This window comes from Neolamprologus multifasciatus, chromosome 18, assembly GCF_963576455.1.
Source record: "Neolamprologus multifasciatus chromosome 18, fNeoMul1.2, whole genome shotgun sequence".
NCBI lineage: Eukaryota > Metazoa > Chordata > Actinopteri > Cichliformes > Cichlidae > Neolamprologus > Neolamprologus multifasciatus.
In genome coordinates, this window is record NC_140456.1 from 26,774,439 (window position 1) to 26,788,176 (window position 13,738).

At 41.0% G+C, this 13,738-nt stretch overlaps 1 protein-coding gene across 3 annotated transcripts; it reads left to right on the forward strand.

Moving 5' to 3' along the window:
* The first annotated feature begins 1,329 nt into the window (after positions 1 to 1,329).
* Positions 1,330 to 13,536, forward strand: LOC146498164 (transferrin receptor protein 1-like). 3 transcript variants are annotated; one of them, XM_085140540.1, is made up of 18 exons: positions 1,330 to 1,556; positions 2,752 to 2,801; positions 3,484 to 3,721; positions 4,083 to 4,254; positions 4,381 to 4,606; positions 4,686 to 4,808; positions 5,365 to 5,460; positions 5,810 to 5,949; positions 6,044 to 6,195; positions 6,284 to 6,403; positions 7,333 to 7,418; positions 7,776 to 7,839; positions 7,969 to 8,036; positions 8,798 to 8,862; positions 8,966 to 9,059; positions 9,173 to 9,394; positions 11,142 to 11,300; positions 11,986 to 13,536. In XM_085140540.1, the coding sequence occupies exons 2-18, from the start codon at positions 2,769 to 2,771 to the stop codon at positions 12,226 to 12,228; spliced, it is 2,301 nt and encodes a 766-aa protein (XP_084996666.1). In that variant the 5' UTR covers positions 1,330 to 1,556; positions 2,752 to 2,768; the 3' UTR covers positions 12,229 to 13,536. The 3 variants fall into 3 exon arrangements, with proteins under 3 accessions (XP_084996666.1, XP_084996665.1, XP_084996667.1); XM_085140539.1 differs by lacking the exon at positions 1,330 to 1,556 and adding an exon at positions 1,586 to 1,604; XM_085140541.1 differs by lacking the exon at positions 1,330 to 1,556 and adding an exon at positions 2,279 to 2,616.
* Positions 13,537 to 13,738: the final 202 nt, after the last annotated feature.

The following is a 13,738-nucleotide window of genomic DNA, read 5'->3' on the forward strand; positions in this document are numbered from 1 at the left end:
GTGTGATTTAAGTCTACGAATAGTGAACACCCATGTGCACACCTGTGTGGATCGGCGCGCTTGTATTCAAATGGTTTCCCCATGTAATGGTCTGCTAGAGGATGTAGAGAGCCATAGCCCCGTCCCCCAGGGCATGAAGCAGGCATGGAGGAGATCCAGGCCCCAGACATCCAGAGGCCCCAGAGTGCAAGAGCCCAAGGAGGACCACCGGAGGGGCATCCGTGCCACCTTCATGGGAAGGGCTGAGGATCCCCAGATGAGGGGTCACCCAGTAGCCACCGGGCAGAAGCTAGAGGGGGCTGCACCGGCGTGCCCGCCGGCTCTGCCGGCAGCCAGCTGTGCCAGAGTGAACCGAGCCACAGGCACAGAGGCCGGAGGCCCGAGGGCCCCCCTCGGGCCTCCGGCCTCTGTGCCTGCCTCTGTGCCTCTGTGCCCCCCCATAAAATGTTCATTTGTTAAAAGCGCCGTATGATGACAATAAGTCAATGACTTTCTATAGTTTACCATGAGGAAAACTGTTTTTTTTTTCTACTATTGCTGCTGCGGTGTTCAAACCTGAGCTTCTTTTTTTTTCTCACTAGCTAAAATATCTCATACTGTGATAGATACAGAAATTTCTGATTGATTTTTACAGAAGCACCAGTGTATAAAGATTTGGAATAATCAGCTGCATTAAACAAACAACAACAAAAAAACCCCCCCAAAAAAACAAAAAAACAAAAACAAAAAAACAATGCAAAGCCCTGATTTTATGCATGAATTTAATAAAGTGATCTGAATCAAATACGAAACACATTTCTCGGCATTGGAGCTAATCTGTGCAGACCTGTCAAAGCAGGGGAGATGGTCCTCAACCATGTGGCACTGAAACAGAAACCATGTGTTTATTTATTGAGTTATTTATTCATCAGTGGCAGGGTTCACTATAAATAGTTTTTAATCACCTTTCATATAAAAGTATAATTATCAGGAGCAGTAATTTCCAAAATGTTAATAACAGTAGGTAGTTTTTTTAATATTATGGTGATAGTGTTGCCCATAATGTGTACATTCAGTACAAAACTTTGTTTTCGCACACACGTAATGCGCCTATTCAACTGAAGAAATTATTTGATTGGTTGAGTAATGTCACGTGGTATGGCTTATAACGTACGCGATTAACCCGTTTGCTTCCTGTGTACGCACGTCGATTACCGTAAACACAAAAGAAAAAGCTGCGCACATTAAAAATAACCTTACCGTGAGTACGTGGAAAGCTGCGCAGAGTAAAATATAAACGGTCTGGTTCCACACAGAACGTCATCTGGGTCCAGATCCGGACCGCGATCCGCCCATTGCCTACTCAAGGGTTAGAATAAACAATGTAAATAAAAATATTGTCGTTAGAAAAAAATTAGAGGAAGTATGTTACCACTGAGCGGTGACTCCAAACTCGTGATCTCGCCCTTTCACGCCCATTTCTTTCCCAACTGCGCTGAAGATCTTCCTGCTCAGAGAACTGCGTCCCCCGATTTATGATGCTGACATCGGGGACAGAGAGGCAACAGTCTGACACAGTAAGTTCGCCATGCAACACATAAGAGAGAATTTAGATAAGGATAAACGTAAGTGCCATAAAAGTGTTGTGCATTTGTTTCATTTTCTCATTAATTTGGGAAAACACACTCTGGTGTAGTGTAGTCTGTGTCGTGGAAAGAGCATTATGTGGCTGTTTGATCACGACTATGTACTAATCAGATTAGTTTTCAGATTTATATTTCTCACTGTGTAAGACACGGTCTGAGTGACTACAACGACTCTCCGTGGAAACAACATCAACACCCGTCCGTGTGCTGGACAGTTTCTGCAGTCGTAGCGTGAATTGTTTTGACCTGGGAAACCAGGTCGAGGTTTCAACTGTTTGCTGAGCAGAAAAAGTTTAACTTTCTATTTGTATTTATTTATTATTATTATTGTGGTTGTTGTGCTATTCCTTTCGTAATTTCTCCTTAAATGGCCCACATGTCACTGCAGTATGAATGTTGCAGGGGTTTTTTCAGCTTCCACCCCCCTGTATTTTAACGACAAGAGGTGCATTTTACGCCCTCCAGTTTAGACTCATTGTCCATTTTAGTCACATGCATTGTCTGATAACTTTAAATCCACAGCAGAATTCTGCATGTGCTTCCTCTATGAGCAGCCAGCAGTGGAAAGCCTCTATGGCTCTGCAGTATCACATATGAGTTAATGAAAAACAATCCTGAGTGATCAGAAACTCTCTTCTGTAATCTTGTGAAGTGAAGGAAATAGTTGATCCCCTACAAACATCCAGAATTCTGGCTCCCACAGATTTCAATCAAACAATCAATCAATTACAAGCACTCCTGATCGCAACTCCTTATGAGTATAAATCGACCCAGCCCACAGAAACAGTTTATCCATTCCTACCTCGCCACCATGATGGGCGAGACCAAAGAGTCGGTGGTGTCATTGTGTGTCGACCTGTGCAGGACACTTGCCTTTTGCTCCCCTGCCAGCTCTGCCTTTAGGATAAGAAGAATCGGACCAATGACAAGACATGGGATATATTCTTTGGATGTTCCTGCAAGTGAAAAGCAGCAACCCACTGCTCGCACTGTGAGGGATTTAAGTTGAATAAAAAGTTATATTCACGCACCACCTGCCTTTAAGTCTCTTTGGAGGATAAAATGCCTGTCATTTAAAGACTTAACTGTGGCTGGAGTAGTCTAACTTTTTGGTTTATCTTCTCAGAATCCTCTGAAGCAGCCATGGACCAAGCAAGATCAGCGATATCCCAAATTGTAAGTATTCACTGAGTGTTATAAGATAAATCTTAAAATAACAAGCTTAGTATTAAGGTTGATTCCCATCCTTTATTTATTTATGTTTCCATTTCCACCTCTTAACTGAAAGGTTACTTCAAATATACATTTCACTGTGCAGTATTTCTTTTGGCACAGGGACACTCTACCAAAATCCAATTCACAAACCAAGACACTTTTGTCTTGGGGGATAATACAAATTAAATCCAAATGGAAAATCGGAATCTAACTTACCACCTACCGCATGTAGCGAATCACTAGCCTGCTAGTGTGCTGCACTGAAACTGCTCTGGTGTAACGACTGACCTGCTTAGAGGAACTGTCGAGGCCGAACACAAGAACTTCAGTTTTTGGCACTGAGATGGAGGAAATTTGAAGACTTTCAATCAGTAATGACAGTGAAACATTCACTGAGGCAGGAGAGACTGTTGAGGCTTTTGGATTAACAGAAAAGTAAAACGGTGTATCGTCAGCATAGCAGTGGTATGAAATGCGTTTGAAACTGTTTAATCGAAGACTCGTGGTAACATATATATTAAGAAAACAGAACTGGATCAGTGGGCATGCTGTCTATGATTCCCACCCAGGTTCTATATTCTTTGGTAGTTACTGAAATAATATGTTTTGCTTACCCTGACCTTTTCTGTTTCTGTTTTGTTAGTTTAACAGTGAACCACACTCCTACACACGATTCAACTTGCCTGATAATATGGAAGGTGACACCAGCCAGGTGGAGATGATACAGTCGTCTGACATGAATGAGGAGGTTGGAGAGAATGGCGACGAAGACCACCTTAGTCACAAGTCAAACCGCCAACCACACGTGGCTCAAAACTTTGAATGTACAACCAAGAACCTCTGCTTCATGGCAGCTACTATCGTCTTCACATTTGTCATTGGTAAGAGAGGGAGGATGGCATAGTTGGCATTTTTCTGTTTGTCTGAGGAGATACATACGCCTAGAAAGTTGCAATTTTTTTAAAACATTTTCCATGTGTGTGTGAAAACTTACAAAGTATAATTTTATCATCTGAAAAACATAGCCCAGCTTTGACCTTGCATTCATCTGAGCAACAGTTTGACAGTTTATAGCCATAAATTTAGTCTGGAGGTGTAAGCGTTGATAGTGTACAAACTTTAGGTCTCTTGGTCCCTCACTGGTATTTTAAAATGCTGACTCTGTGCTATGGTCTGGTCTTGGGTGTGTTCCCTTTCCTTGTTAGTAATTGTTTCCTCATTTTAAATGACTACCACGTTCAGGCTATTTGACTGGCAACCTGGTTCATAAGAATAAGGATCTGAATTGCTCCTGTGCACCTTCTGAAGATGATATTACCCATGAGACTGGTGCTGTCCCTTTCATGGACTGGGATGATGTGAGAAAACTGCTTGGTGATAAACTAAATACATCCAACTTAGAGATTGCACTAAGGTGAATAGAAACCCCACACACTGCATGTACAGTGCTGTACAAATTTTATGTGCATTGCAGTTTTAAAAGAGAATAACTGGGCCCTGTTTTCTTGCCTCCATTTGTTTTCCCTGTGTTCGTTCACAGTCAGCTGAGCAGTAGCAGCCACCGGGCTGGTTCTCCTGGTGATGAAGATCTGGGGAACGAGGTGATAAAGAAGTTTAAGGAGTACGGCATGAAGACCTGGACTGATGAGTACTTTGTCAAGGTTCAGGACCCCCCAGCATCTGGATACAACAGAATAGTTTTCAAGAACGATTCCGAGGAACGTCCAACAGGTTTCCTGTCCTACAGCGCAAGTGGAACAGCAAGGGTAATCAGAAGGCTAAATTATGAGTAGGAAAAATGTACAGTGACACTTGCAGTGACATTTCTGTTTCTGATGGCTCCAGGGTGCAGTGCTGTATGCCCATTATGGACAGGAAGATGACTTCCAACAGCTGAAGGACATGAACATCGACATGAATAACAGGGTGATGCTGGTCAGAGCTGGAAGGATCAGCTTTGCTGAGAAGGTGGGATGCTTAAAAAGATGCAAAAGTTGTATTAGTAAACTATTCAAACAGGAATAATTTTTCCTGGGGTGACTTGGGTAATATCTGTGCGTGTTGTAGTTCCTTGCAAATCTGCCATGTCCCTAAATTGCAATTTGAAAATGTCAAAATATCAAACAGAAGTTTTAGTCCAGTTTAAATCTGGTTTTGTTTTTGTTTTTGTTTTTTTGTGTGTAAAAAGCTTTGAGTTCTCTACACATTTCTTCACCCTCTTTCCTGCATGAGGCTGTGATGAAATAAAGCTTGGAGAACATTTTCTGCATAAATTCAGGAGAGACTGTTTTGCTAAATGGCACAGATTCACACATAGAAGTGACATGTTTACAGCTGATGTGACAGGGTAGGCAATAGGGTACTTTGTAAATCTGAGGTCATACTAGTGATAGCAGTTTAGTGATTGTGGGACTTAAGTTTACTTCTTTTTGCATGAAACATTACAAAAAGATGGATGGATTTATGCAAAAATCTTTACTGTTGGTGAACTTAATTTTCCATTGCCTTGTTTCTCTGCTTATAGGTAGCCAATGCAGCCAAAGTGAACGCTTCTGCTGTGCTGATCTACCCAGACCCCATTGATTACCCTATTGGAAATGATACTTCACTCTTTGGACATGTGAGTGAGGGCAGTTTTAAAATGTACTGGAATAAAAGCCACTGAAGTGCTCTACATGCTTAGTTTGTTTGATGTTCTCAAGATTCAAAGAATTGGGATGCAGTGGGAGCTTTTCTGGAGTTTTGAGCAAGTGAGGGTGCTACCAAACAAATCATAACTCCCTGGCAATTGTTTGATTCCTGGTCATACAGTATTGCTGGTAGGTTCTGTAGAAGTATAGACAAAAAGACAGACAGGGAATATGAAGACTGATTTGACATGTATTACGAACTCTAAAGTCTGTAAACCTAATACTGTTGCTAAGAGGAAGCAATTGCACTGCATTGTGTTTTTCTTCTGTTTTCCACAGGTCCACATGGGCTCTGGGGATCCCTACACCCCAGGCTTCCCTTCCTTCAACTACACCCAGTTTCCACCTGTACAGTCTTCAGGCCTGCCAAATATTCTGGCTCAGACTATCACAACAGGCATGGGAACCAAAATTCTGAGGTAAGACTCATAAACATCATACATCAGAAAGATGGTTGAAGCTTGTAATAAACAGGGCATCAATAAAGGGTTGATGTTTGTCTGCATCCCACAGGCAGCTCAAGGGTAGAACTCAGCCAGATGGTTGGGGGAGCATCAATAGACTCGGAGATGAGAGCGATGTTATTACTGTGGAAGTCAACAATGTCCTTACTGAGAAAAGGATAAATAATGTCTTTGGGGTCATCAAAGGCTTTGTGGATGCAGGTACAGCAAAGATGAATAATGAGAGAGATCCTGTGATCAGGAAATATGGAAACGATGTGAGTGATGAATGTCCTGTGACCGTCTGCAGATCGATACGTGGTCATTGGGGCCCAGAGGGATGCGTGGGGCCCGGGCTTTGCAGCATCAACCGTGGGCACCAGCGTCCTCGTAGAGCTGGCGCGTTCCATCTCTGACATGGTGGAGAACGGTGAGCACCTGTTGATACTTTATACATGCTTCTCTTAGGCACTATCATGGGAAAGCATATCATTCATTTTCATTGCTATGCAAAGGATACCCAGAATACTGACAGGGACTAGAAAGAGAAAACATTTCTCAGATACTGGCTTTGCTTCACAGGCTTCATGTTAAATCCCGAATCTTATTCAAAAACCTTAACACTCTCAAAAAAGGTCTTGAATAATCAGGCCCCATCTTATCTTAAAGACATCACAGTATGTAATTACCCAGGCTGAGTACTTGACTCTCAGTCTGAAGGCCTACTTGTGGTTCTCACAATATTTAAAAGGAGAATGGGGGGGCAGAGCCTTTAGCTTTCAGGGCGCTCTTTTTTGGAACCAGCTCCCAGGTGGATTTGGGAGACTGACACTGTTTCTACTTTTAAGATTAGGCTTTAAACTTTCCTTTTTGCTACAGCTTATAGTTATGGCTGGATCACGTGATCCCTAATCCTCCCTTAGGTATGGTGCTGTGGGCCTCCCACGATGCACTGAGTGCTTCTTTACCCACCTCTTTTTCTTCCTGATTTTTCTTGCTGTTAAGAGGGAGTTTTTATTTTCCACTGTCACCAAGTGCTTCTGATTAAGTCTGATTGTTGGCGTGTTCTCTGTTTTACTGAGAACACGCCAACAATGTTCTCAGTAAAACAATTACTGAGAACATTGTTGTTCTCAGTAACAACAATGTTCTTTAGCTTGCAATTTGGCTGTAAATATTGTGGCTATAAATATGTTGGCTATAAATAAAACTGAATTGGGGGGGAAAAAACCCCCAAATGAATAAGTAACAGTAATGAAATTGATGTAAACTTCACACCAGACGCTAAAGTTTGTTACTGAGCAGCTAAAAAACGCGCCGGCTTCATTAGTTTTATTAAATGTGTTTCCACTTTGTCAGATGGATTCAAACCGAGGAGGAGCATCGTGTTTGCCAGTTGGAGTGCGGGAGAGTATGGGAGTGTTGGCGCCACCGAGTGGTTGGAGGTGAGAAATGCAAGGCAAAACTGCATTAATAATGAGTGTACTCTGTTCATGTAAATACACGCTATTTAGTACACTTTATTAGTTGCACCTTGCTAATACTGGGTTGCACCTCTTTTCACTTAATTTGCATTAATTTTTCATGTCATATATTCAACAAAGTGATGGAAAAATTCCACAGAGATTTTGGTTCATATTGACATGATAGCATCAAGCATTTGCTGCACATTTGTCAGTTTCATCTCACATCTGGTTCATGTCTACATGCATAAATTGGCTTATTAGAGAGCAAACATTTGAAAAGATGTACCTAACAAAGTGGCTGAGTATAAATTTATTTTGGCTATTTCTTTGTTCCAGGGTTATTTGTCCTCTCTGAGCATGAAAGCAGTCGCCTACATCAACCTGGACGGCATTGTGACAGGTATTTACTGGATGGAGACTTTTTTATACCTCTTTAGTGTTCAGGTTTCCTCTTATGCATCTTCTTAAAAGACTAAATTAGGCAACATCATGAAAACTAAACATTAGGGTTGTTTTTTTTTTTTTTCAGGTCAGGATGGATTTAAAGTAGCAGCCAGTCTGTTGCTGCACAGCCTGATCCAAAACACTCTGAAAGAGGTAACATCACATCTGATCTCTTCAGTAGAGACCACTAAGATGTAAATGAAATAAATGTGTTTTATTTGTTTTGTCAATTAAACATAAAATTTCCCATTAATTCCCAGTTAACCACAAATTCTACTAACATCTCAGCTGCACTGCAAATCCTTACACCCTGTTTTAGAGACACTGCAATCAATTCACCCGTGAACCAAGCACCGCAAACAGTTTGGGTCTCAGCACAGCTGGGAATAAGTGCTGTGTGTCACCTGTAATGGATTTGCAGAGGGAAGTGGCACAAGCCAAAAAAAAGTAAAGAAAGAAGTTGGACCGCTCTCACAGGACTCCCTCGCAATCTTTTACAACAGCCTGCACGACCAGGCGGTGTAACTAAAACAAAACTACAAGTAAATAAAAAAAATTTAAAAAAGGACAGTAGAGACACTCCAACAAACACAAAGTTTTCAATTAAACTTGCAACACACAATAGAAACATCCAAAACACCAAATATGCCTACGGCACTGATCATGTTCCCCACTCAATTTCATCAAGATCTAGGTCTTGATGAAGTCTTACTACAAATCCTACCCACTCACACCAGAGTGAGTTAATCATCTGCTGAAATCCCCACTTTCCTTTTAAAGCTCCTTTGCCAAACACACAACAGAAGGCATCAAACTTCCAGGTGGCGCTTATTACAAGTAGAAATAATTCTTCTGGTTAGTTTTGGTTTGTGAAATTTGCGAGAGTTTAATCAAAGTATTTGTTTTCTTCTCAGCTGAATAACGACAAGAACCAGTCTCTTCTTTCTCAGTTTGGAAAGAACAACTGGGAGTCTGTTATGTGAGTTCGTCGAATTAAAGACAACGAAGCATAGCCAGTGATGATTATCACAGCCTTTGTTTGCTGTCATTCTCACTCTTCTTTTTTGCGTTTGATTTTGAAGTCTGGAGCCTCTGAGGATGGACAGTGCTGCGTATCCTTTCCTCGCCTTCTCCGGCATTCCCTCAGTCGCTTTCAGATTCCACTCTGGAAGTTCAGTAAGTGAATTCTTCTGTACTACAAGTTCTTAAATAGTTTCTGAACTCTTTTAACTAATGCCAACTTTGTAGATCTGAGAGTAATTCTTAAAACATCCCGTGTGGCTCCTCAGGACTACCCGTACTTTGGCACAATCCTGGACACCCGAGAAAACCTGAACTCTGTCACAGCCAGCCAGGTTCCTCAGCTGGCTGTGAGAGCGGGCCAGTTTGCAGGTCACATAGCGCTGAGGCTGGTCCATGACCACCTGCTGCAGATGGACCTGAAGAAGTACAACCAGCTCATACGCAGCCGCGTGGGTCAGATTAATGGGAAGGTCAAGACTGTTCAGAGGGTGAGTGCTCACCAGTGTCCTTGTAAATCAAGATAGTATTTACCTTGTTGAGAGCAGGGCTGAAGAAATCAGGAACAACTTGACCATTGCTGATATATCAGTATTGACATTGATACAATGATGCCAATACAACAAGTTTTTAAAAAAAAAAAAGAAACAGGGAAGAGAGAAACACACTTCAACCATGTTATGAGTGTTGATGTTACATAGTTTGTCCACCAGAGGTCATTCTGAGACTTCGCTGTTGACAACATGTAATTGGAATGCCAGAAACACAACAACTATCTGATCACAGGCCTGTACTTCAAAGCTGGAATTCTTCCTATCCAGGTAACTAAAAGGTTTCTGTATTACAAAGAAGTTTCACTTCTCCTTCATTTTTAGTTATTTAGTTAGTGTCAAATCACAACAGTTGCCTCAAGGCAATTTATATTGTAAGGTAAAGACCTTACAATAATGCAGAGAAAACCCCAACAGTTAGACGACCACCTATTAGATAGCACTTGGCGACAGTGGGAAGGAAGAACTCCCTTTTAACAATAGAAACCTCTTGCATAACCATGATCAGAAATGTGCTTTCTCTTTCTAATCCCTGTCAATACTCTGGCTGCAGCATTTTGGATCAACTGAAGGCTTAATTCCAGTAGTCCAACCTAGAAGTACTAAATGTATGAACTAGTATATCAACATTACTTTGAGAACGATGTTTCTAATTTTAGAGATATTGCACAAATGCAAGAAAGCAGTCCTACATATTTGTTCAATATACACACTGCAGGACATTTGCTGGTCAAAAATGACTTCAAGATTCCTCACAGTGTTACGGGAGGACAAGTTAAGCCATCTATCCTAATGGCATATCCCAGCTACCATGGGGAAGTATACCTTGACCAGGTCAACAGTCTGTTGCAGGGCTTATGTAAGCATGTGTTATGTAAACAGAATTGGTCCTAACACAGAAACCTGTGGAACTCCATAATTAACCTTGGTGTGCGAAATAAGACTTCCCATTTACATGAACAAATTGTACTGTATTAGATGGATATGATTCAAATCAATGCAGCACACTTACAGCATGCTCTAATGGCTGCAATAAAGGGCATAAGAAGATCATTCGTACCCTTCACTAAAGCTGTTTCTGTGCTGTGAATTCTGAAACCTGACTGAAACTCTTCAAATAAACAATTCCTCTGGAGATGATCACTTAGCTGTTTTACCAGTACTGTTTCAAAAACTTTTGAGATAAAGGAAGGTTGGATGATAGAGATGTGATAGTGAGTCTGAGAGATTAAGAGTTGAGATATTAGGTCTAAGTCACACAGTTGGCATTTTGCCGGCCTTTCTTTTCTGCCTTCAAATAGACTAAACTTTATTTATTTTGTAGCTGTTTTCAGTCTTATAGTCTTCAGTCTTAGCCTGGATATGCTGAGTTCGCTTTGGGCTCTGAGCAGAATCGGGCAAAGCGTAAACAATTAATCCAAGACTTAATTAGAGTAAAAGAAGATTATTTTGAAATTACATTTTTTATTTTATTAATTAAGGACTCATTAACAACTACATAAAAAAGAAATGTTATATTTAGTTAAATGAAATCTATTTATCTAGTTGAAAGCAAGTTGAAGAGATGTAGAGTAACGTCACCTCTCTTACTCATTTGCCCAGACTCTGGTCAGATCTTGCACGTCCAGTTACCAAATTGAGTTTACTGTGAAAACTAAATCACTCCTGCATATTTGTCTGTTTCCAGTTGCAGCCCCAGCTGTTGCCCAAGACCCTGACTGGGCAGTGGTTGGTCATGGCCTCTGGCTCCTACAACCGTGTCTCTAGCATATTGACAGCTGACATCCAAAACAGCGACCTGGAAAACACGGAGATGTGCCGCATGATCAATGACCGCATCATGACGGTAAGGCTTCCAACACTCAGTAATTCTTCCTGAGATACTCTGTGGAAAATATGGATATATCTTAGCAATTCTCAGTAGACAGACATAGTGTCCTAAACTCTAAACATTAGCCTTCTTTAATTAAATACATAAATAAAACACTGTAATTGAAATACCTCATGGAATGCGCAACATAACATAAAATATATGTTAAAGGAAAAAAGGTACAAAAAAGGTTTTTATAGCAGATAATGTGTAACTCAAGTTACACCTAGTCTAAAACTTACCTGCTAAAACTAACTAGCTGCTTAAAAAAACAGGTTACTAGTTAGTTACCTGTTGCTGTTATTGTATTTCCTTCATTTAAACTGATAATTATTAATTCAACTGGTGAATCCACACAGCTAATGAGGTGTTGGCTTATAAAGTGGAGACAATAATAAAGCTAAAGCTAAGCTGCTATCTGAGCTTTTGGCCAAAGGATTTTATATATTTTAGTGTGGTTTAGTTACTTTTGTGTCATATTTAAAATGGAATACGTCATATTTTATTTTACTCCATTACTTTTTATCTACTGTAAAGTGCAATAGTATTCAAGGTAGTTTTCTTTTTAGCTGCTAATCGCCTCCTTTTATATGACAGAAAAGTCTGGTGACTCAGAACACTTTTAACAAACTCCTCCATGTTCCTCCTCCTGTTACTATAGGTGGAAAGGAACTTCCTGTCACCCTACGTTTCTCCAATAGACAGCCCCTTTCGCCACATCCTGCTGGGCTCCGGCCCCCACACCCTCAAAGCCCTGTCCAGCCACCTCGACGCTCTGAAGTCTGCCAGCCCAGAGGCCAACGCCGAGCTGTTCCGCAACCAGCTTGCCCAGGCGACCTGGACCATTCAGGCCTGTGCCAACTCCCTAGCAGGGGACATCTGGTCTCTGGATAATGAATTCTAGAAAAGTCCTTTGCCCTCCCTTGTTCATGGCTTGGCCCTCTTATTACAACGGGCGGTGTGACAGCCAGTATGATGGTGTGATTAACAGACAGTTTTTTAATGGATTTCCACAAAGTCATCACATCTGTTCCACAGTGTTCATTTCCCTTTTTCTAAAATTTTCCATAAAACCAATGTCTGATATGTCATGATAGAAAATATGTGAGCCTTCCACTTAAAAAAAACTTGCACAAAGAAAAAAACAAATCTTGAATTTGAACCTGTGGTATTTTAAATATCACGATCTTCAATACTTTGGCCCTCGTCATGTCATGCCAATATCATAGCTACAAGCCACCGAGCACAGATGGTTGGTGTGCCAGTTGTTGGAAAGCGGTCCTGCCATCTGAATCCAAAGACGCTTCTGAGGCACCGCGTGTTGAACGAGTTGAGCCGCTTCATTTAGGTGATCCAGGTTTCACGTCCATACAGTAAGGGGCTGTTGACACAGGGCTGCTACACTTTGATCTTTGTGTGGTCAGTCAGCACTTTATTTTTACACACCCTGCAGGACAATAAGGCCACAATAGTGTTTACCTTCCTGAGTCATCAACTGAGTTCCATATTGAGTGAGAGGGTAGTGTTGATGGTAGAACCCAGGGAAGTTATTTTAACTGCACGGGTGCAGATATTCATAGTGATGGAGGGAGGGGTGAGGCCATCTTATGCACAGATGTTCATCTTTTTTCTGGCTGACAATGAGCCCAAACTACTTACACAAAGATTAGAGGATGCTTGTCAGTCTCTGGAGGATAGCCTCAGTGTGGGCTACGAGGGTAAAGAGCATCTCCCTGATTAAGTACTATCCTGACTTTGGTCTTCAAGCACAGAAAACAGCAAATGTGACTATGACTTTGACCTTTTTGCGTAAGGACTAATTAGGATCTCATTGTGTGCATATTTAGTTAAAAAAATGACAAATACTGTAGGAGCAGCAGCGATTATTGATTATGAAAGGATGGACGGACAATGTATACTTCTGGCTTAAGCTCATCCTTTGTCCTATACCATGGAGAACATCAGTCCTTTGTCTGGATGAAATAAAAATGAAAAATAACCATCACAATATCACTTTAGCAAAAGCATCTCAGAGTACCTGATATTAAAATCAGAGGCCAGAGCTTTTTCATGTGATGGATCATCTAAAGAAGCACAGTCATGTCTGGACTAGCTGGGATGTCTTCTTGTCCAATATTGTCTGGAAAACTTTAAGCTAATTGCAGTGGTTTCATCCTGATTTGTTTGAAAAAATAATAAAGGTGGCACCTCACTCTTCTCTTTTTATTGCATTTGTTAAACCTGCTTCTGCTTGTTTCACCTTAAAGTACTGCGATTTTAGCTAAAATTGGAAGAGACCACTAGCTTCAACAGTGTTATTGAAGCTAGTGGTCTGTTTAAAGTAAGAAGAAGAGAAACCAATATACAACGAAGGCGGGAAAAAATAAATAAATAAATAAATATAATAAAATAAA

Coding starts and splice junctions, on each gene's coding strand:
- LOC146498164 (XM_085140540.1), top strand. CDS start 2,769: ATGGACCAAGCAAGATCAGCGATATCCCAAATT. Junction 2,802..3,483: donor GATCAGCGATATCCCAAATT/GTAAGTATTCAC, acceptor CTGTTTTGTTAG/TTTAACAGTGAACCACACTC. Junction 11,301..11,985: donor TCAATGACCGCATCATGACG/GTAAGGCTTCCA, acceptor CTGTTACTATAG/GTGGAAAGGAACTTCCTGTC.